The 20,629-nt window shown below is 35.6% G+C and overlaps 2 protein-coding genes and 2 pseudogenes across 2 annotated transcripts; all 4 read right to left on the bottom strand.

Moving 5' to 3' along the window:
• Positions 1 to 5,826: 5,826 nt before the first annotated feature.
• Positions 5,827 to 8,141, bottom strand: LOC147277764 (pentatricopeptide repeat-containing protein At5g27270-like). Its single transcript, XM_086255713.1, is given in 6 exon segments — positions 5,827 to 7,054; positions 7,056 to 7,090; positions 7,092 to 7,199; positions 7,292 to 7,312; positions 7,314 to 7,545; positions 8,086 to 8,141. Coding segments are annotated over 6 exon segments (1,680 nt in total).
• Positions 7,815 to 12,229, bottom strand: LOC147277763 (transcription factor-like protein DPB). Its single transcript, XM_086253935.1, has 9 exons — positions 11,804 to 12,229; positions 11,336 to 11,415; positions 11,035 to 11,078; positions 10,125 to 10,187; positions 9,852 to 9,998; positions 9,674 to 9,742; positions 9,367 to 9,465; positions 8,663 to 8,733; positions 7,815 to 8,408 (listed from the first exon to the last, which is right to left on the bottom strand). The coding sequence occupies exons 1-9, from the start codon at positions 12,004 to 12,006 to the stop codon at positions 8,171 to 8,173; spliced, it is 1,014 nt and encodes a 337-aa protein (XP_086110061.1). The 5' UTR covers positions 12,007 to 12,229; the 3' UTR covers positions 7,815 to 8,170.
• Positions 12,230 to 12,983: 754 nt separating this feature from the next.
• On the bottom strand, positions 12,984 to 13,835 carry LOC147277762 (uncharacterized; annotated as a pseudogene).
• Positions 13,836 to 15,797: 1,962 nt separating this feature from the next.
• LOC147277761 (uncharacterized) lies at positions 15,798 to 18,059 on the bottom strand (annotated as a pseudogene).
• Between the last annotated feature and the right edge of the window lie 2,570 nt (positions 18,060 to 20,629).

Below are 20,629 nucleotides of genomic sequence, written 5' to 3'. Positions count from 1 at the left end.
TCAAAACTGATGACCTACAGTTTATGGATCATAATATTATGAACCTGAAGTTTCATAATTAATATGATTATATTATATGAATTTTCTTATGCAATTTTAATGTCAGTATTATTTTAATTATGTTTATATTTCACTACCCATTCTATATTATTATGCACTGAATATATGATTATTCATACATAAATGAGATTAAGATCTGAAGTTCCTTATCATACGATCCAATCGAAACCTGAAGTTTCGTGACTCAATCGAAACCTGAAGTTTCATGATGATTGGTCAAAAGTGGAACAATATGCAATGAAGTACACGTTCGATGATAGTGCAAATATGACATATTTGATCATTGAGGTCTTGATATTGTTGAGCACCCAATTTTGCTTTATATATGATATACACGACGATTATCACATATTATATTAGGACCTGAAGCTCCTTAATTTTGATTAATCATTTTATCATACGAAGATTTGAAGTTCTTCTATTTTTATGAGGACCCTAAATTCTTTGGTTCTTATCATGTGATCAAATCATAATCTTGAAGTGTCTTGTTTTTATTATATATAATAAAGACTCGAAGTTCTTCAATCTTTATCCAATCGTGTAACTAAATGAGAACCTGAAGTTTCTCAATCTCTATATACATATCATGACCCGAAGTTTGTTGATTCATTTTATTGGAACCAGAAGTTTCCATAGCCTATTTTAATGCAATGTTTTACAATTTCTACTTTAATTTAATTGTTCTGTTTATTTCCTTATTTTAATTCTTAGCTATGCAGAATTTCATCATTCTTTTTATATGGACCTGTAGTCCTAAACATCGAACCTGAAGCTTCGAGTATAGATATCATTTTGAACTTGAAATTCTAATTAATGCAGCCTCAACCTGAAGTTTTGAGCAATTTATTTTGGCCTGAAGTTCAAAATATATGAATCTTGTTAAGAACCAGAAGTTCTAACATAGTACATACATAAAGGAAATAAGGACTGGAAGTCTAAATATATATGAACATGAAGCTCAAAACTCAAACATTTTAGACTCAGAAGTTTACAAATTAAATTTAAGTCCATGTTTTAAATCTGAAACCTGAAGTTTCAGAAAATATTAAAATGGACATGATGTTCATGTTATGACTTTTGAGGAGCAAATATTTAGAACCCGAAGTTCTAACTTACTCCAAATTCGAGGTTTTGGGAATACATAGGAACATATTATTGGTATTTTGTCAATATTGATTGAACCAGAAGTTCAATTCTATAAATTTAGATGTTGTCCATAATTATATTTCTTGTGTACACTAATTGACTATGTCATTTTCTTTATATAGAACCTGAAGTTCTAAATCGATCTTTGATCTATACTGTATTTATACCTCCTATCACGGAATGGAGAGATCAAACTTATAAAGAAATTAATATTCTAATGTATACAACGTGAAGTTCCTTATTCCTTAGTTTTACTCAAAACCTGAGACATTTGAAGTTCATGCATTAAACAGTCAAATAAGAACCTGAAGTTCTTTGATTTTTTGTTTCCATATCAGAAGTGGATGAAAATTGGAGATGCGATAGAACTTAATGTTCTTATGATTGATTAAAATTTGTAGTTCAATGTGCATTACTTAATCAAGTCAGAACCTGAAGTTCCTTGATTTTCATGCTCTATGTTATAGAATCAAATTGAACTAGAAGTTCTTTGATTTATCATTCCATGATTTAGAACTCAAATTTTTCATAACTCCATAATTTTTCTTATGAACCTGAAGTTCTTGATTAAGTTTAGATTAAGCAGAAAACCTTTATTCATATGAGCTTGTAGTTCTATACTTTAACAAGATTTATGAACCCGAAGTTCTGCTTATATTTTGTATAGAAACTTGAAGTTTCATGGTTTTTTATGAACTTGAAAGTTTCATAGCTTCAATTTAGAACGTATATGGCGTATATGTTCATAGTTGTTCATAATTAATTTATTGATTCTTATTATAACCTGAAGTTAGATGTTTGAAGCATTATTTGAAACCAGAAGTTTCATATACCTACATGTGCATTGCAAACCTAATTATGTTTCGCCTTTATATAACCTGAAGTTATATAACCATTTGAGTTTGTATAACTACTCACTCTATTGATCTTTATATATGCACTTATGAAAATTTTCCCGCCGTTAGGGGGAGAAATGACCGTTCCTGAAGAACGGCGTGAAAATAGTATAATATGCATATACTAGTCTTTTTCATACCATTCAATATAGGAATGAAATATGAATGATAATGCAAATCTAGTGAATGCATTTATTTGAAAGCTAGATGCATATATATACAACAAAACTGCAAAGTCACATATGGAAGTTTTATATATGTCAACATGGATTGATGTCCTAACATGGTAGTCCATCAATTTGGCGGAAAATGGTTTATTGCACGCCTGAAGCGTGACAAATCTATAGGTTCCAAAGTTTAGCTCTCCAGAAGTGGAGAGTATATGAAATGGTCCACACAAGCCCAATTAATTAAATTTAAAGATCCACATTCTGTACACAAATCATCCTAGAAGAGATGACAGTCCTTGAAGAGACTATAAAAGCCCCTGAAGAGGCATGTGTACCTATTACAAAGATATATATTTATATCTAAAGCATGCAAATGAGAATTGTGAGATCGTTGATATATTGATGATGTGTTTTGTCTATGGTAGCTACTAAAAATCATCATGGGCTATAATAATGTGGAACTACGTTTACTATAAATGTCGACAAAATTAAATGATTGGCCAAACTGGAAAGAGGCAATTCCAATAGAATTGAACATCATTATAAACGTGGAATAATGAGAACTTATAGTTCAGACACCAAAGATGTTAACCCTGAAGGTTATAGAGTGTTTGAAATAAAGTGAGTGAAATCACTATTTATAATGGCACAAGGTTTCTCCAAAGAAATATGGGATTGAGGTTATATATTCTCCTGTTATAGATGCAACCACATTCTAACAAATTTGGTAAATTTAATGTGTTCATTGCATATGGAGAAAACCTTTAGAGATTATGAAATGCCTGAAGCATATTGCCAGAAGCGATTTCCTACAAGATATAGGACAAATTACTAAGTCAAATCCTAAATTGAAAGTGCCATGAAATATTATGTGCTTGAAGCAAGTTCTGGAAGGATTGAAAGAGCCTGAAGCTCAAAGTATGTACTCAACTTTAACACTATGAATATGGTCAAAAATTGCCTTATTGAGTATTTTGATTAGAACCCGAATTCGGAAATTGTTGCAACATTTTCAAACTTTTGAAAGAAGTTATGAATTAATTTAGGCTCCTGAAGAGCTCATAAGATTATTGAATGCTTGAATATTGGATTTGATATAAATAACCTTGGGAAATGAAATAGTGTCTCGAGCTGCAGATCGAGTACTGTACTAGTGAAATTCTTATACCCACGGTTATTCAATCTATTGGCACTAAGAATGATTACTTGCTTCCTAAGGAAGATGTAAGAAAGATCTTTGGTCCAGAAGCACCATATCTTAATGTGCCTTATTCAACTTAAACACAATGCAGTAGACCGAATAAGCATCGGTGATTGTGTCATATAATTTTTCCAATACTCAAAGTATTTTCATAATAATTCATCTCTTTTAGAGATAATTGTTTCTAACCACTTTATTTAGTGGAATTATATTTTGTTTGTATTGCTCAAATCTCAACAGGATTTCAACATATGATGACAAACATATATCCCCTGATAGTATGGAAGCCATGTTCATACAGGCATTGTCAAACTCCACTCTTTAGAAGATGAGATGTGAGATACCATTATTTGCGGGATTATGAGCCAGTCAAATTAAAGCTTGTTGTTATTAGGGGGAGCATCCAACCATTTTGTGTGTTGTACTCTTTTCCCTTCGACTAGGTTTTTGTCCCATCGGGTTTTTCCTAGCAAGGTTTTAATGAGGCAAAGCGCATCCAACATTGTATCAGTGATATTGTAAAAGTTGCACTCTTTTTCCTTCGCTTTGGTTTTGGCCCATTGGGTTTTTCAAAGCAATGTTTTAACGAGACAACATTCACTGATTGGAGAAATATATCAATATCAGGGGGAGCGTGCCATCAAACATTGTACTATTTTTCCTTCGTCCAAGGTTTTTGTCCCATTGGGTTTTCCTGACAAGGTTTTAATGAGGCAGTGTCGTGCGCCCATCATATCTTTCAGAAACACATGAAGATTGTACTCTTTTCCTTAGCTAGTCTTTTTCCCATAGGGTTTTGGCTAGTAAGGTTTTTAATGAGGCAACTATCATATTCAATGGACATCCAAGGGGGAGTGTTGTAAATATCATTAATTATGTGGCTGTCCATTATCATGTTCAATATTTATCTCATGTATTATCTAGAGCAATTGTATAGATAATTATGAGGAGTCCAATTCATTGTAAAATAGGAGACCTTAAGGGTCTATCTCAAGTCATCCAAGAGCCTATAAATAGAGGCCTTATGTGAATGAGAAATACACTCTGATTCCTCTCTAATTCTTTCTTATGTTTTCTCTATATTTCTCTTTATTTTATAACAATAATATATTAATCTATATATATATATAAAGCAAAGAGGGCTGCTAGCTGAAATTTTCAAAATACCAAAAAATGCCCATCCTTATATTCAAATGTCAATCTAAACAAATGTTATCAATAGAGGGTACAATGGTAAAACAAATCAACTAATTAAAAAATTGAAAAACCAAAAAGAAAAGTAAAAAAGAGAACATGCTCCTAAAAAAGAGAAACCATAAATGAACTACATATATATATTTTTTAAATCATGTTTTAACAATTATTAATTAGCTTTATATCTTTTTATTTTATCTTATCTCTCCTAATCAGACGCCTGTTAATGTTAGAAGTGAGCTATTTTACTGCAAGCTGGTGTAACTCATGCGTATATAAGGATGAGTTAGTATTTGGATCAGCATCAAAGAAAATAAACAACGTTATTGTCTCTTGCGGAATAATAAACACCATATTGTGCTTCAGAGTATTAAAACAGAGATTACCTTAATAAACAAGGGTAAAATGGTCAAACAAAAAATTAGTTAAAATTAAAAATTTAAAAGAAAAACCACGTCCAGGCAAGGAATGAAATTTCGAAAATTTCGCCGAAATTTCGCCAAATCTCGGCTGAAATTTCGAATCCAAGCATTTTTTGGTTAAATTTCTTCGAAATTCGCCGAAATTTGGCATACTAGAGAAGGAGGCAAAGACCGAAGAGAGAGACTAGCTGTCGTCGCAGAAGGAAGAGGGAGGAGCTGCCGTTGCAGCAGGGAAAGAGAGGAGCTGCCGTGGCCGAAAGGAGAAGAGATCGGGGAAAGGAGATCCGGGGAGAGAGAGATCGGGGAGGGGAGAAGGAGAGGGAGGAGAGAGAAGAGATCAAGGATGGGAGGGAGGGAGGGAGGGAGGGACTGGGAGAGAGAGAAGGTGCAGAGGAAATAAAAAGGTGAGAAGGAAGATTGGAGGCTGGAGCAGCAGAGGTCACGGGGGAAAAGGAAGAAGGAAAGAAAAAAGAAAAGAAGAGAAAAGAAAAGAAGAAAAAAGAAAAGGAGAGAAAAGAAAAAAAAAAAAGGAAAAAAAAAAGTTACTTTCATGTTTAGTATTATAAATCTATGCGCAATAGAAAGAGCCGCTTCGCACTCGCTTTCACGAGTACGGAGAGGCTAGTGTTTATTAATGTCTTGAGCTTTTTAATTCGTGGTGGGTACCCTCCAGAGTCCAGACACTAAACCCAACAGACCTTCTCTTGGGTTTTCATGTTCGGAATATGTATTTGTCTCTATCTAGCAATTGGCAAGCTACCAGAAGTCTCAAGCAATGACGCTAAAACCTTTTCTGTCTTAGTGATATCGCCATCTGCCAGATAGAGACTGAGCACCAATGCAAGGGCCACAGGGTCAGGCTGGTCAAAGGTCACCAATTTGCCTTCAAGCCGGTCATCTTCCTTGTGTTCACACATAGCCCTACATATTGTTTGACTGAACCTACTACCTTTGAATGATTTACTTGTACCCAACTCTTGGATCAACTGTTGAGTATCTCTAAGCATTCCCTCGCAATATACTCTCATAACTGTCCTGAAAAGCTCCTCATCAAAATCCACCCGGTCTCTTCTTATCTGGGCAATAAAATCCTTGGCCTTTTCCATTAAGTCTAGTCTAACATACAAATTGAGCATATCACTACAAGAGCCTGCATCAGGGAGTCCAGTCTTGGATAGAGCCAGAAATGTTACTTCAGCAGAATTCAGATCTTCCTTCATAACATAACACTGCAATAAGACAATATAAGCAAATCTGGATAACCAAAACTTGCTTCCAGACTTCATCAGTTCAACAACTTCTAAAGCTTTCTCATAATTCCCTGAATTGAGATGGACTTGTGCCATTGATAAATACGTTTTCTCATCACTGAGTAGACCCAGCTGCTGCATCTCTTCAAATGCTTTCTGAGCATCCTCATAAAGACCAAGTTTTCCATATATTCGAATGAGCAAACCATAGATGACTTCATCTGCCGCAATTTTCTTACTTTCCATTTCTGAAAATAGAGAAAGGGCTTTAGAATAATCCTCCTTCTTGTAATACAATGTGAGAAGTGAAGCGCAGGTGTAGTTGCTTGGAACTATTCCCCGAGATCGCATGCCTTCATATAGTCTTAGTGCTTGGTCGTAGTTGCCATTTTTGTTGCTTAAACTGATAAGCATGCTATAAGTTGCCTCCTCAGGATCAAATCCAGCATTCTTCAAGTGATTAAAATTCTTGAGAGCCTCCTCATTGAGGCCTTGTTTGACAAGTGAGGCAATGACTACAGTATAAGTAAATTTATTAGGGATCACTCCTTTATCCACCATCTGCCTCCAAAGCTGTAGGACATTTGGATGGAGTGATTTCTTCTGCAAGGAGGACAACATGAAATTATAAACTGCAACAGAAAGTGTAATCCTTCTTTGTTCGACCGCGGAATAAAAGGCAAGCATAGCCTTGTGACGTCCCCATCTGGCATATGGTACCACAAGCAACTTCATCAGGTTCGCATCCAGCTTAATTCGAGCATCTCCAAGAAGGTCTGCTCAGCAAGCTTGATCATCCCAACTTGGCCATATGAGCGCAAAACGATTGTGTAGACAATAACATTTGGGCGGTAGCTTAACTGTTTAAGCACAATGTGTATCATTACGCTACACAGTATTAATACCCATAGTAAGGAAGAAAGCAACACAATTAGAGTAAAAGCTAGGCAACCTGCAATTTCATCCAAGAAAATAAAGTCCCTGACTTGCCTCCAGCCCTTCTGCTCCTTGAGCACGACACACATTTCTCTGAAGCTGAGCTTGCCAACAAAGGATGCCATGACGGTTCTGATGTCGTAGCCTCCCTCAGGCTTCTCGGAGAGAGCCCTCACTTTCTTAATGGCGGCGACGACGTGGCGTCCGTAGAGGTGGCCGTTCCTGTCATCTTGCAAATAGCGGACCATCTGCTCGGGGCTTCTTGGGGTTCTTGGGACAACACGTTTAAATTGTTTAATGAATTATAAATTTTACATGTTATAATTTGTAACAAATCCAACCATAAATCCAACCATAATGTGTGGTGTTTCACTTGTTCCTCATTTAAGTCCCTTGGATGTGAATATTCCTACTTATTAACAAACCTCGACCATAAAAGGACATGTCCGTCATATGCAATGTGCTCGTGGGTGAAACAAGTTTTGTGAAACAAGATTATACATACTACCAACCAACGCTGATAACTTATAAGTTCATAATACAGAATCTGTCGAATCAATTCTATCATTCTATTTGTAGTTGGACAATCCTCTACAGACTACATATCACTTTGACTTCTAGTACAATGCTGGCCTAAAAGCAGTTAACAAAAATAAACAAAAAACAAAAAGAATGGAAGATTACAATAGCACATAATGGGCATGCAAAGAGCCAACCCTCCAAAGTATCAAAGCAATTAAGACTCATCTGCTTATAACCTAAACTACATCCAACTTAGCACGAAATCTAACGAGGATAATTACGAGGGACCTATTCACTTCCGGAAAACCACTCCACAATATACAGGTGCTCATATTGTTGCCCATGGCCCGATAATTAAGCTTCAAATAGCTTATCAATGCTCATGCTTGACACGTGCTTTTAGTATTCCGGGAATAGGTGGCGAGGTGGGAGGCCTAACTGGTGTGCTTGTCATTGTGGGAACAGGAATCTGCGGCTGATACATGCCTGACATGCTAGAACCTTCGCCTCCATCTGCAGTAAAATTTTGTGTCACATCATCACCCTGCGGCCTTTCACAAAATTTCATTGCCTTCAAAACATAATTATCATCATGGAGCTCAAATGGGGTGCTGCAAAAAGAAGACCAACCAAAATCACAAGATCAGAAAAGATTGATTAAAGAAATCACGACTCAAAAAACTTCTTAGTAAGTTATTACGCAGTGTTGATCCCATTAACATCACTTTGGACTGAAGTACCATAATACTGGTGGCAACTATCTCCACACACGCCCCCAGCAGACAATGGTATATAGATGTTACCACCAACTATCATATCACTCTGTCTGAGATAGTATGAGAACAAGCTCAGAGGGCTTCCTTACCTATTGAAGTCAAAATGCACCAGCTGCATATCTTCTGATATTTCCACCTCAACAGTTGCATGAGGGCGAGTCTATCCACATGTCATGGGTTAAAAAAGATAAAAAAGAAAATAAGAGGCATGAAAAGGCAACTAGACCATCTAGGGGTCACTTCACATATCTCCAGGAAAAAGTTTTAAAAAGGAAAAAGAAAAAGAAAAAAAATACTGATACAACCTTCTAAACATCTAGGAAAATAAGGGTACATTCAATTTCCCAGGTATTAGTTTGATAACTGGAGTTGTGAAAGAAAACATACATCCAATTTCCCAAGAATCTGAAAACAATAAACTTACCAAAAAGGAGTTCTGAAAGAAATTTAGTCAAGTAAAGCTGATCATATGCTTGTTATTATACACAAACAGGTACCGAAAAAAAAAAAATTATATAGAAAGGGGTAGAAATGCAGCTGTTATAGTTTGTACATAATAAAAAAATTAAGCCCAACTCATATCAAGGTATACATGTCTCGTATCACGAATCACACATAATTTATATCAAGTCAAGCTAAGTAACAAGTGTCACCAGGCACCAAACAAATCATACCAAGACTTCAAATAAAAACCATGGTGTTTTTATGCATCATAAAATGTATTGTATTTCTAATCTATTTCTCAGAATGCATAAAGTCATTATACAAAGGAGACATTGAGAAGAAAACTTACCTGCACAAGAATAAAAGGTAAAGACACACCCCCACTAGGAGCATCCCCAGAGCAGTATAATTGCTCATTGCGTTGTATCAGGTTTTGAAGACCTACATACTGATAAAAGAGATAAGAAGTTAGTATGTCCAGACACTGATCATGAACATGATTGAGTAATGGTATCATGCTCGGATATTTTTCCCTTGAGCTAATATCAGTTTAATAATAATAATAAATAATTATAATCCTCAACCAAGCACATGCAAAAACCTAAACTGAGAAAAAAGTTATGAAGCATGAAATAATAGACAATAGCCATTCATACTTGTTCCTCCAGTTCTTGCAGATACAAAGCTTTCTTTTCAATCCTAGTCCTCAGTCCCATACGCTCAGTCTGCATTTAATACATGTAACCAGTCATGCAAGCTCAAATTTGATCTAGGACAGTAAACAGTAACCATCCACTTGATACACAAGACATAAAATATAGACTGCAATCAGACCTTCAATTCTTCAATATCACTCAGGCTTGTACGAGGTAGACCCTTCCATTGTATTTCTTTTTTATCCTTGGATATAATATCCATTGCCATTAGAACATTCAGGGCATCATATACCCTTCGCCTGATGTTTTTCTCATCATATTGTTGCTGCCAAATAAAAATACAACCCAGAGAAAATGGATTACATTAGCAAGTTCCATTCCACTTTAGCCAAGAAGATTGCAGATAGAAATGCACAGATGGAAAACAGGTTTATTGGCCTGGTTATCGAACCTGATCAGGGGACGTAACACCATTGCTAGGGTCAGCAAACTCTGCTACAAGTTCATCTGCAACCTGGAAAGTACTTTAAACTCTTAGATTTAAGACTATGTTTAAAAGAACATTGGTAGACTATCGACACTGCAATAAGAAAAGAGTAATAAATGTGAATCTTGGAAAACATTGTTTTGTGATCTGTTACATTTAAACCACATTGCAACACTCTTAGTGTCAACCCCATAAGTGCTGCCTAATGAGTCCCCTTGCTCCACCAAATTTCTCACCATAATCCCAAAACAGGCATTTGATGAATTACCTTCTCCCACAAAAACAGCATGATAAGTAGTTATTCACTTTAAATGATGGTGACACTTAAAAGTGAGCTGTGACGTTATACCGCCCTCCATAGCAACAAGTCATGCCTTTGAACTCAAGGACTTCAAAATACCGCTCAAAAAGGATGCTGTCACATTTATAACTATGGAGAAAGGACCACCTCAGCAATTAGTGGAGTAACACTAAAAGCAGTGGCCCGTGATTACCCTTCTTTACTACCAAATGTAACATATCATATGGTCACTCAATGACTACAATTGAAATTTGTTCCTTACTGCATGCCTAGATCAACCTACTCAGAAACCTTTAAATCAAGATACAGATGAACTTAATTAATTATCAAGATGAACTAGATGTTTCTAACTTCTAAGTAGTATAAAAGAAACGAATTGTCAAATACCAAGGAAAACCAGCTTTAGTATGCACACATCCACATACAAACAACAAACATTGAGGGCAAACAAATGCACCCTGATATAATAAATAGTTATAGAAAGGAGTAACCGCCTCATAAGATAAACATTAGAACTTGGAATAACATCAATAAAAAAATAATAATAATAATGATTTCAAGAAAGCACCTAACCTCATTATAAGTGGTTCTTCCCTTGCTCTCCACTTTCTCGCACACTGAACACAAAACAACAAAAAATCAACATAAAATCAGAGAGTAAGTAAAGGTGTGAACTAAACTACAGCAATGTTCACACAAGCCAGAAGATAAGTAAGTTGAGCATGTAAAAACTAAAGGTTGAGTGTCTCAGAATCCATAGATTGAATGCAATGTTCACTTAAACACAATTCATAAATTATTAGGATAAACCACCTTTTTGGAAGGCAAAATGCAATGTAAATGGAAATAAGACAGACAGCAATCAATCAAATACCTTTCATGCTAAATTGGCGCAGTCCTCTACCACTCTTATCGCCTCCTACAGCCCGTTGCCCTCTCTTCTTCTTCTTGCTACTGTTTAAAGATTAAACCAACAATCATAAGTGTAGACAATTACGAATAAAAATGTTCAGTGAAACCATAATTTAGTATCATAAAGTAGAGTGTTAACGGTTAACTCAATATATTGGTGAGTAAGACAGAGTAAGAACGTTCAAATCAAACAATGTGGATACATATTAGGTGCATATAGATATGCATATAAACAGAGGACTCAAATCAAGAATTTTCACATCACACATATATAGATATAACCCAAATTGTCACAAACAAGAAAAACTAATTTTATGTGGAAATAATACATGGGTGAATTTGTTTCCGTGCCCTAAGCCCTGAAGCAGAAGAAAGCGAAAATCAAAAGCAGCAAAAGCTAAAGAAGGGAATTAGGGAAGAAAAGACTTACGCAACGGCGCCTTGGGAGCCAGCATCGTCGCCATGAATGTCGGGATGGTTCAATCTGAGAAAATTGTTGTCGCTGGCGGGTGTGGCCATGGTCTGCTCACTGCGGCTAGAGGGCGACCCCACGCTGCCGCTCATCGACACCGACTGACCGGGCACGTCGTCCTCCTCCTCTCCTCGGCTTAGTTGCTGGGACCTTGTCCCCATCAATCCTAAATCTTGCTTCAAATTCTCCTCAACTTGATTCTCGTTGGAAATCACAATTCACAATTCGCCTGCTTGATTCTTCAACCTCTTACAAGTTTACAGCAACACAAACAAAGTGAATTCAATCAGTCCCAGTCTTAGATACCTTCTAGGCTCCCCAAACTTCCAAACCGCATGCCCAAACTTCCAAACCGCATACCTTCTAGGATACCTTCTAGTAACTCATCATTCCTTATTGCCCAACTAGTATAAATAATTTTCCTTTTCCCCCCCTATTATTTTTTTATATTAAAAATTAAAAATAAAAAAAGGTTGAAAATTCAATGCTTAATTTTCAGTAATTTACTCACCAGTCAGTCACTAATCAAAAAAATAATAATAATATTCGTACGAGACTACGAGATACTAGATAAGAAAAGAATATCTAATACTCTCACAAAAAAAAAAAAAAAAAAAGAATATCTAATACTGAAAAGGAAAAAAAAAAAAAAAAAGAGAAAAAGAATAACCGATAATCTGAACTCTGGAGGGTACTCACCGCGAATTAAAGAGCTCAAGACATTAATAAACACTAGCCTTTCCGCACTTGCTCTCGCGAGTGCGAAGCGGCTCTTTCTATTGCGCATACATTTTATTTATTAATGTGCACCTTTAAAGTTTTTTTGTTTCTAGTGTGAGGATGTTTTATTTTTTTTTAGATTGGCATTAAATTTTTTACGCATACACCGTTGATTTGTTACAATAGTTGTTGTTATGAGTCTAAGTAAGTAATACATGCGAGAGGCCGGCTTTTCCCTTCTGACCAAATTGTCTTCTCACTTTATAGTAAATGTTATCACTTTTTGAGGCATGGATTAACTGAGAATGCAATTACTAAATTTATTGAAATAGTTCTCAAAATATATGTGCAAATGAGCAATAAAGTTGTAGGGAAAACCACCCTAATCCATATGATTAGGTTGCTTATGAGAGACACATCATACGTTATCGGGTTGGAGCAAAACTTCTTTGCACACCACATTTCTGGTAAAAATGCTAGTTTCACCGGCTATTGAGCCTTTTTTTACTTAAACTTTAGTTGTTGACCTTGAAACCCCTCTTGATAAAGCCACATATAACTGCCCATGACTGAAAACATGATCTGGAAGATAAATACCTACGTGTGGTATTGTCTGACCTTGAGATTTGTTTATAGTCAATGAGAAACTCAATTTAACTGGAAACTGATTCCTTGTCAATTCGAATGGGAGTCCAGCAGTCTTTGCATTCTTTAGAGGAATTCTTGGTAGAAAAACTCTAGTTCCCGCAAATTGCCCAGTTAGAATTTCAGCGTCAATGAAGTTTTGGTAAGAACCACGGCACAATAATCTGGTACCATTACACAATCCTAATTTCGGATCAATATTCATTAGCAACATGATTGAAGCACCTCTCTTTAACGTCAATTTGTGTGGCGGCAAACCACCAACCGTTATTGCATTTAAAAATTCTAGTTGATACAAATTCCTTGTGTCGTCCTCGACCTTGTCAAATGAATATAAAGTCTCTTCTATACCTGGAAAGATACCAATTATCTTTTCATTCAACATGTCAACAACTTCGTTTGTAGGGGTTATTAAGGCTCTTTCCACCATGTACCTCGCATCATATACATGATCTTCCAAATTAGGGAAAACCTCAGCAATCAGTTGATTAATGGATTGCTCGCTTTCCCACGATACAACCATATTTTCTGGTATTTTAATCATGTCATCCTTGACCACATGTTCTTCCCCATTGCCAACACGAAGTAAAAATTCAGAAAAGTGTTCATCATTTATAGATCTCATATTTTCTTTGAGTTTTAGAATCTTTATTTGCAACCAAAATGATGCTTTACACTGGCTTGAATTAGTTCAGCTTTGGTCCCTTTCGGAACTACGGGAAGAACTTGTTGAAAATCTCCACCAAAGATCATTATCTTCTCCCCAAATGGTAAATTGACATCTAATATATCTCTGAAAGTTCGATCCAATGCTTCAAAGGCATGACGATGCGCCATTGTGGCTACATCCCAAATGATTGTTGTTGTCCTTTGTATCAATTTTGCAAGATCAGATTGTTTACTAATAGAGCACGTTGATGATGCATCAGGGTTTAGTGGAATCTTGAATCTAGAATGGGCTGTCTTCCCACCCGGCAATATCGTAGCCGCTATTCCAGATGTTGCTGTTGCCAATGCTATAAGACCTAATCTCCTTAAGTTTGCCAACAATGCACGATATAAGTAAGTTTTTCCAGTTCCACCTGGACCATCCACAAAGAATATTGAATTTTCATGACGGTCAACTACGTCCATTATTGTGTTGAATGCAAACTTTTGGTCGTCATTTAGACGCTCAATTGCATCGAGGTCCCCTTGTGGAATGCTTATCAACATTTCATCTTGAATACATCTCGGCTCCATTGAGCTTGTTTCGACATCACTTGTCATCTGGGGAAGATCGTATTGTGAAATGTTTTTGTTAAACTGTTCCAGTAGTCCGTTTAAATCACGCAAGAGTTTGTTGACGACGAACACATCATTTGTGTCTCTTGAAGAAGGATAATCTTCAATTAAGAATGGATAAAATTCGTCCCATAATCTCCGTACGCCAGTTGGTTCACAATACACCAAAATTGTGACGAATAATCTTCGTAAAGCTGATGGCATCCTCATAGTAGAGGCCTCATGCAAACATTGTTGAATACTACCATCTAGCTTCTTCTAATAAACATACACACAAAAACCACAACAACATTAAGAAAGTTAAAAAAAAAAAAAAATTTCAAATTCAAATCATTTGAAAATCAAGAAATAAGATTTTTTTGGCTAACCTCGTCTTTCGGCTGCTTGCTTAAACGTGGGACACATTACATCATCAACAGTTCGTAAATCCTCGAATGATCTTGGTCCTTTCACATGATTAAGGAGGATGCGAAGATAAAACTTTTCACCTTCAAAAGGTGAGACTGTGTATATCCTCCCAATAACCCTTTGAAGGCCTACTCGTTTAGTCCATATTTTCTCCTTACTGATCCATCTATAGTGTTCGGGCATCTCTCGATACAAATATCTTCTCGCTTCCACATCCGTACGATTCAGAGTGAAATATTCAGTAAGCATTGTCATTGATAATCCATCATTTGACAAAATATTTGTTATAGTGTCATTAGCCTGATATTGGATTTGTTGCATGTTCGGAAGATGTATTTGTAATCGCCACACCGATGGGCATATCTTATTCATGGTAAATTTGAAAATATGTCATAGTGCTTCCGGTGCACAAACCCATCTTGCATCGACAAATTGCCTTATTTCGTCTCTAATAGGATCTGGCTGTACTTCAAGGGCGACTCTGTCTGGTCTTTTGTAAACATACTTATATAAGTACTTGACACTTTTTATACTACAACATATTTCTACATTGATGTGACAATCATACTTTAAAAGCAACCACGGATTGTATGGAATAACCCAACTGTTATCAACCATTACAGTTCCACGTCGATCTAGAGTGATGGACATGTGATCTCCTCGTCTTCGATAAATTGGATAAGAATCACTCCCTAGAATAGTGACGGGTGCAAAGGATTTAGGGTAACTTCTTTTACATCTGCCATTTTTCATGCATGGAGAATGTTGGTTTTGTACTCCACATGGACCATGTATCATATGTTTTAACACTGCATTATAAAGTTGCGGCTCTCCATCTTCGTTCGGTATTTCAGCTCTAACAATGCGGTCATAATCAGCTGGGTTGTGAACCTTATCATTCATCTAACACAATAAGCATGTGCACATGAGGAAGGCCCCGCTTTTGAAATTCAATGACATAAGCATGTGCAACAACTTTGCCCAATACCCCTTTATCGACAATGTCTTGCTTTAAGTCTGTAAATTTTGCTCGAAAAATTCTGGTGAGTAAGTCAGGACGATCTTGAGGCGTTTGGCCAGGCTGTAATTCACTTTTAATTTCTTCCCAACTTGGGTTGCATGTCATTGTGATGAAAAGATCAGGCTTCTCATATTTTTGAACCAAAGTCATTGCATCTTGGTACCGCTGATACATGTCACGTGGGCTTCCAACAAATGATGATGGCAAAATGGTTCTGCGACCGATGTTACCTAGGACAGTAAAATTTTTGTTTGGTAATTACTTTGCACACTCCTTACATGGTAGATAATATTTAGTTATGATTGTGGAGAGAGATCCATACCCGCATTATTTTCACCTGCATTTAGAGAGTCCTGAAGGCCTTGGTAAAGTTCAGCTCGAAGTGTTGTTTGATGGGAACGTACCCATCTAAGTCTGTGTGATTCAATTTTCACGTAATTATCCACAACGTATTGTTGTAAAAGACGCTCCCCTCGAAGTAGAACTGATGGATCATCCTCGCGTATCTGCAAAATCAAAGTTTGGGTTTACATTTCAAAATTCCTTGAAATTAATTAGGTGGTTTTAATTTCTTTACGCACCTGTAAAATATACGTATAATAGTCGCAAGGCGATAGTTCTCTTCCACGATCGTCACGACTATTAATATCTCATCCATATGATCCATACGACAATAACAACGGATACTGTAAAGGATCATAGAATCCAGCCGTGTCTTGGACATTTATAAGTTGTCCTTGAGCTGTCTGAATGATGAAATTTCTTCCATTTTGATTGGTGGCTTCATCTCCGCTTATTATAATTGCAGCGATTTAAGATGCAGATGGTAAACTATATTGAGGCCGGTTTGCTGATTGCTCCTTTAAGATGAGTTTGCAATTTGGCAACTGTGGGTGTCGGCCTAAGTGTTGTAATGCCTGAGCGAACGGATTATGTTCATTAAGAATCCGTTGTATCTTTTCAACCACACTTCTATCTAGAATATCACTCTCAGCCAACCGATTTTCAATTGCATGCTCAGTATCATATATATAAGCTTGTAGAAATAGCGGTCTATGACCTTCTCTTCGTAGAAGACTACCAATTTTATGATATATAGATCCTTGTGCTTGAAATGTATAAACTCCACGTCCTCCAATATTAATTCTGTCATCAACATGGACACCCATTGAAGTGAAGGCAAATACATGATTGTAGGCTCGAATATTTTGCCTAAAGAGTCTACCCTCCGATGTTTGGTCTATGAAAAGTGTTACCATTTCTGGCGGAGATGGTATCCATGGCAAGACAACTTTTCCGTTGCAACAACACATATTGGAGGTCTCATTATGAAATAATTGCACTGCGCACTTTGAACATATGGTTGGTATAGGTAATTGGCATCCTGGGACTCCCATGCTCTCACAATAATCTCTAGCACAATTATGATTTCTCCTTTCTCTTGGCCTACATTGAACTCGAGGTACGCTATTGTTGCCTGGCCCCGCATTACGATTCGTTGTTTTATTAGGCACTTCTGCTTTTAAATAATTCACTTTTAATTTTGAGCAAAAGAATTGTAATTAAAACTAAAAACAATGTAAAAAATAACCCACTATTAGGAGCATAATTTAGATTATTCTCGTCGGCCATTCGCAACGTACCTGAACGTGCCATTTGTCTGATATGAGTCAAACGTCTTCTAAGAGGTTGCTCAATGTTGTTGCCATAATTGGATAAAACTCTTGTGCTTGGGTCTTCATCCTCCACCTGTTCAAATAAATTGGTTTTCGTATTTGAACGTGGCATCTGCGTTATATGGTTCACACGCATTGTAGAAGCATATTGACCTTCATTCTCATGATTTGACATAACTCTTGAACTTGCGCCTTCATCGCCAACTCGTTCTATCCAATTGATGATTACACTTAAGTATTATATAATTTTAATTTCACTTTTCATGCTTAAAACATTATAATTAAAGAAGAATAATAATAAAAATGCTACTTAATAGTGTAAACAATATATGAACTTATTTTAAATAAGAACCCTAAAAATGTATAAATATTAGTTAAGCGTACAAAAAATACCAGGGGATGACTGATCTCTATTACTGGTGTCCGCCTCAATTCGATCATCACAAACATTATCAACCATTGGTCGCTTTCCTCGAGATGCCTCGCACCATCGAGCCAAATAATTGCGATATTGTGAAGAACTCAATGATTGTCTCCATTCTGTTGAACTCATCCTATAAAAAAAAAATTAAGGATAAAATAAAGACGTGTGAAAAAATTAGGGTTCATTTTATTTTGAAGGAAAATTATCAGTCAAGTTTTTTATATCATGGTGTACTTTAAAATTAGCATAACGACAACCATGTTGATTGACTACAATCCCAAATATTTATGGTTGGCTGCACTCAGAAAAGGTAAAATCACACCATCATCCTCACTCTCTCCCCCTATTTTTCGTATTTATTAATTGTATTCCAATATGTATTCTAGATTATGAAGGTAATATATAAAAAGTGTGTTATGAAATATGAAAGTTTTAAATTCAAATGTGATGTGCATAATTAAGAGTGTGTGAAAGACTTTTTTGGGTGTATCTTAAAAATTGCAATGGATTAGGCAAAAAATTGTATTTGTCTTTTGATTTGTTTCTCAAATATATTTAAAGTTATGAAGGTTTGTGAATTAGTGGACTATGAAGGGTAAAATAGTTAGGCTTATGGTTTTTTTTTTTCTCTTCTTTTGTGAAGAGTTATATTCATCTCTAATATTTGGGTAAAGGTGTCGACATAATATAAAGCAATATACAAGAAAATCTCAACAATCATAAAATACACAAATTGCATACCTATGCAGAACCAAGATCAAATATGTTTCCTGCAAATATTTCCCTAACCAAATTCTTTAAACGCTATGCTTCATTTGCAATAGCATCATTAATTTTGTGTTCGCAAATTGCAATGCAACACCCAAGTGGTAAGTAATTAGATTAAACTAAATTTTGTGCTTACAATGCAATCAGGCGGTCCACCATGACTTTCAAGGTCCTTCTTCAAGTCCTCAAGTATTTCAGCATACCTTTCACAGTAAAAAACAAAAACACATTACAGACATTTCAAAAAATCCACCTCACAAACCTAAATAAAGCGAAGAGCTATTAAAAATCCAAAAATTATAAATATGACATACTGTTCAGATTTCTTTTTTTGCCATTCTTTCAAAATCAACTAACCAAAATGGCTGGTATTCATTTTAATTGAATAGCTAAAACCTGAGGAGAGCAATAAAACATGTCTCTGACATTGCATTTCCTTAATTTATAGTTTTTCTTTACTTTTATTAATGACGTTTGGAGTGGAACTGAAACCTTGAGTATTGCAGAGGCATTTGTATGAATTGACCATGAGTATAGTTAATTGTCATGGACTCATGGGTGTTTATTTGGTGTGATTGCTTTCTTGTCTCTTTTAGTCAACTATCATAGGAATTTTGGTCTACATTTTGTTTGGTTAAAATGTCTGTGATAAAGTGTGTATTTGATTAGTAAATCAAAGTACCCAAACCCTTATTTAAGAACATAAAACCCAATGGGCATTCCCTTGTCTTTCTCTGTATACTAATTGAGATTACATATTTGATGATATTAGTTTAATTTTCTAGCACGATTGGAGAAGATAAATGACATTTATGAAAAGAAGCCTTTATTTTATTGCATAGGAAAAAAACAATTGTCTAAAGCATATAGCATAAATGTAAATTCTGCAACTAATATCCACATGCAGTCATCAAGGCCACGCATGCCAACCATTTCTTTTCACTCGATCCTCCATGTTTTGCTTGTCAATCTATTAATAGACGATACGAAATCAAAATAATCATAATAACCAATTGATGGAATAATTATTTAAAATCATATAACATACCTTTAAATTGGATAGCTTAACCATAGCATCATGCCTACTCCAATTGTTGGAAGAAAACTGTACTAAAAAACAATGTGCATGTCATGTTCATATTGACAGTTTAACATTGTGTCAATGACATTGAAGTAGAGTATTCATTGTTACCTTAATCTTGTGCTTTAACTTCCTCACATAGTGGCGAGTATGATGCTTGTAAAACTAAGTTAACAATAATATAAGTTAATACTTTAAATTAGTTTAAGAAAAATGGGACAGAATGCATAAAAATTGGAATGAATTAATAAACATTTATACCTGATTTAGAAAAACCATATGATTGCAATCTCTCTTCTTCCTAAACTCACGAAATGAAATTGTTACAGATTATTCACAATCTCGCTAGTATGAATATAAGTTTTGTTTTTCATTTACAAAAATACACCTAATTCGCCAAATAGTGTTGTAGGTGTCAATGAGGTGAGGGAGAGGGGCTGTTCTGATCTCTACTAATGCTTGATTTTTGCGCCACATGCATGTTGAGTAGATGTGATTACGTACTCGATATTACAAACTTAGTTATTTGTCATCTAATTATAAATATGACATACTGTTCAGATTTCTTTTTTTGCCATTCTTTCAAAATCAACTAACCAAAATGGCTGGTATTCATTTTAATTGAATAGCTAAAACCTGAGGAGAGCAATGAAATATGTCTCTGACATTGCATTTCATTAATTGTTGTGTTCTACATTTCAGTCCATGTGAGGGGTATATAGGACAATTCACGTCTAATGCAATTTTACAAGCGATT

The sequence above is a fragment of the Dryas octopetala genome, chromosome 8 (assembly GCF_963921425.1).
Source record: "Dryas octopetala chromosome 8, drDryOcto1.1, whole genome shotgun sequence".
Taxonomy (NCBI): domain Eukaryota; kingdom Viridiplantae; phylum Streptophyta; class Magnoliopsida; order Rosales; family Rosaceae; genus Dryas; species Dryas octopetala.
Note: the sequence above shows the minus strand (reverse complement) of the source record. Positions and strands in the feature narration are given on the sequence as shown.

Coding starts and splice junctions, on each gene's coding strand:
- LOC147277763 (XM_086253935.1), bottom strand. CDS start 12,006: ATGGGGACAAGGTCCCAGCAACTAAGCCGAGGAGAGGAGGAGGACGAC. Junction 11,416..11,803: donor GGCTCCCAAGGCGCCGTTGC/GTAAGTCTTTTC, acceptor ATCTTTAAACAG/TAGCAAGAAGAAGAAGAGAG. Junction 9,466..9,673: donor TGCAAGAACTGGAGGAACAA/GTATGAATGGCT, acceptor CTCTTTTATCAG/TATGTAGGTCTTCAAAACCT.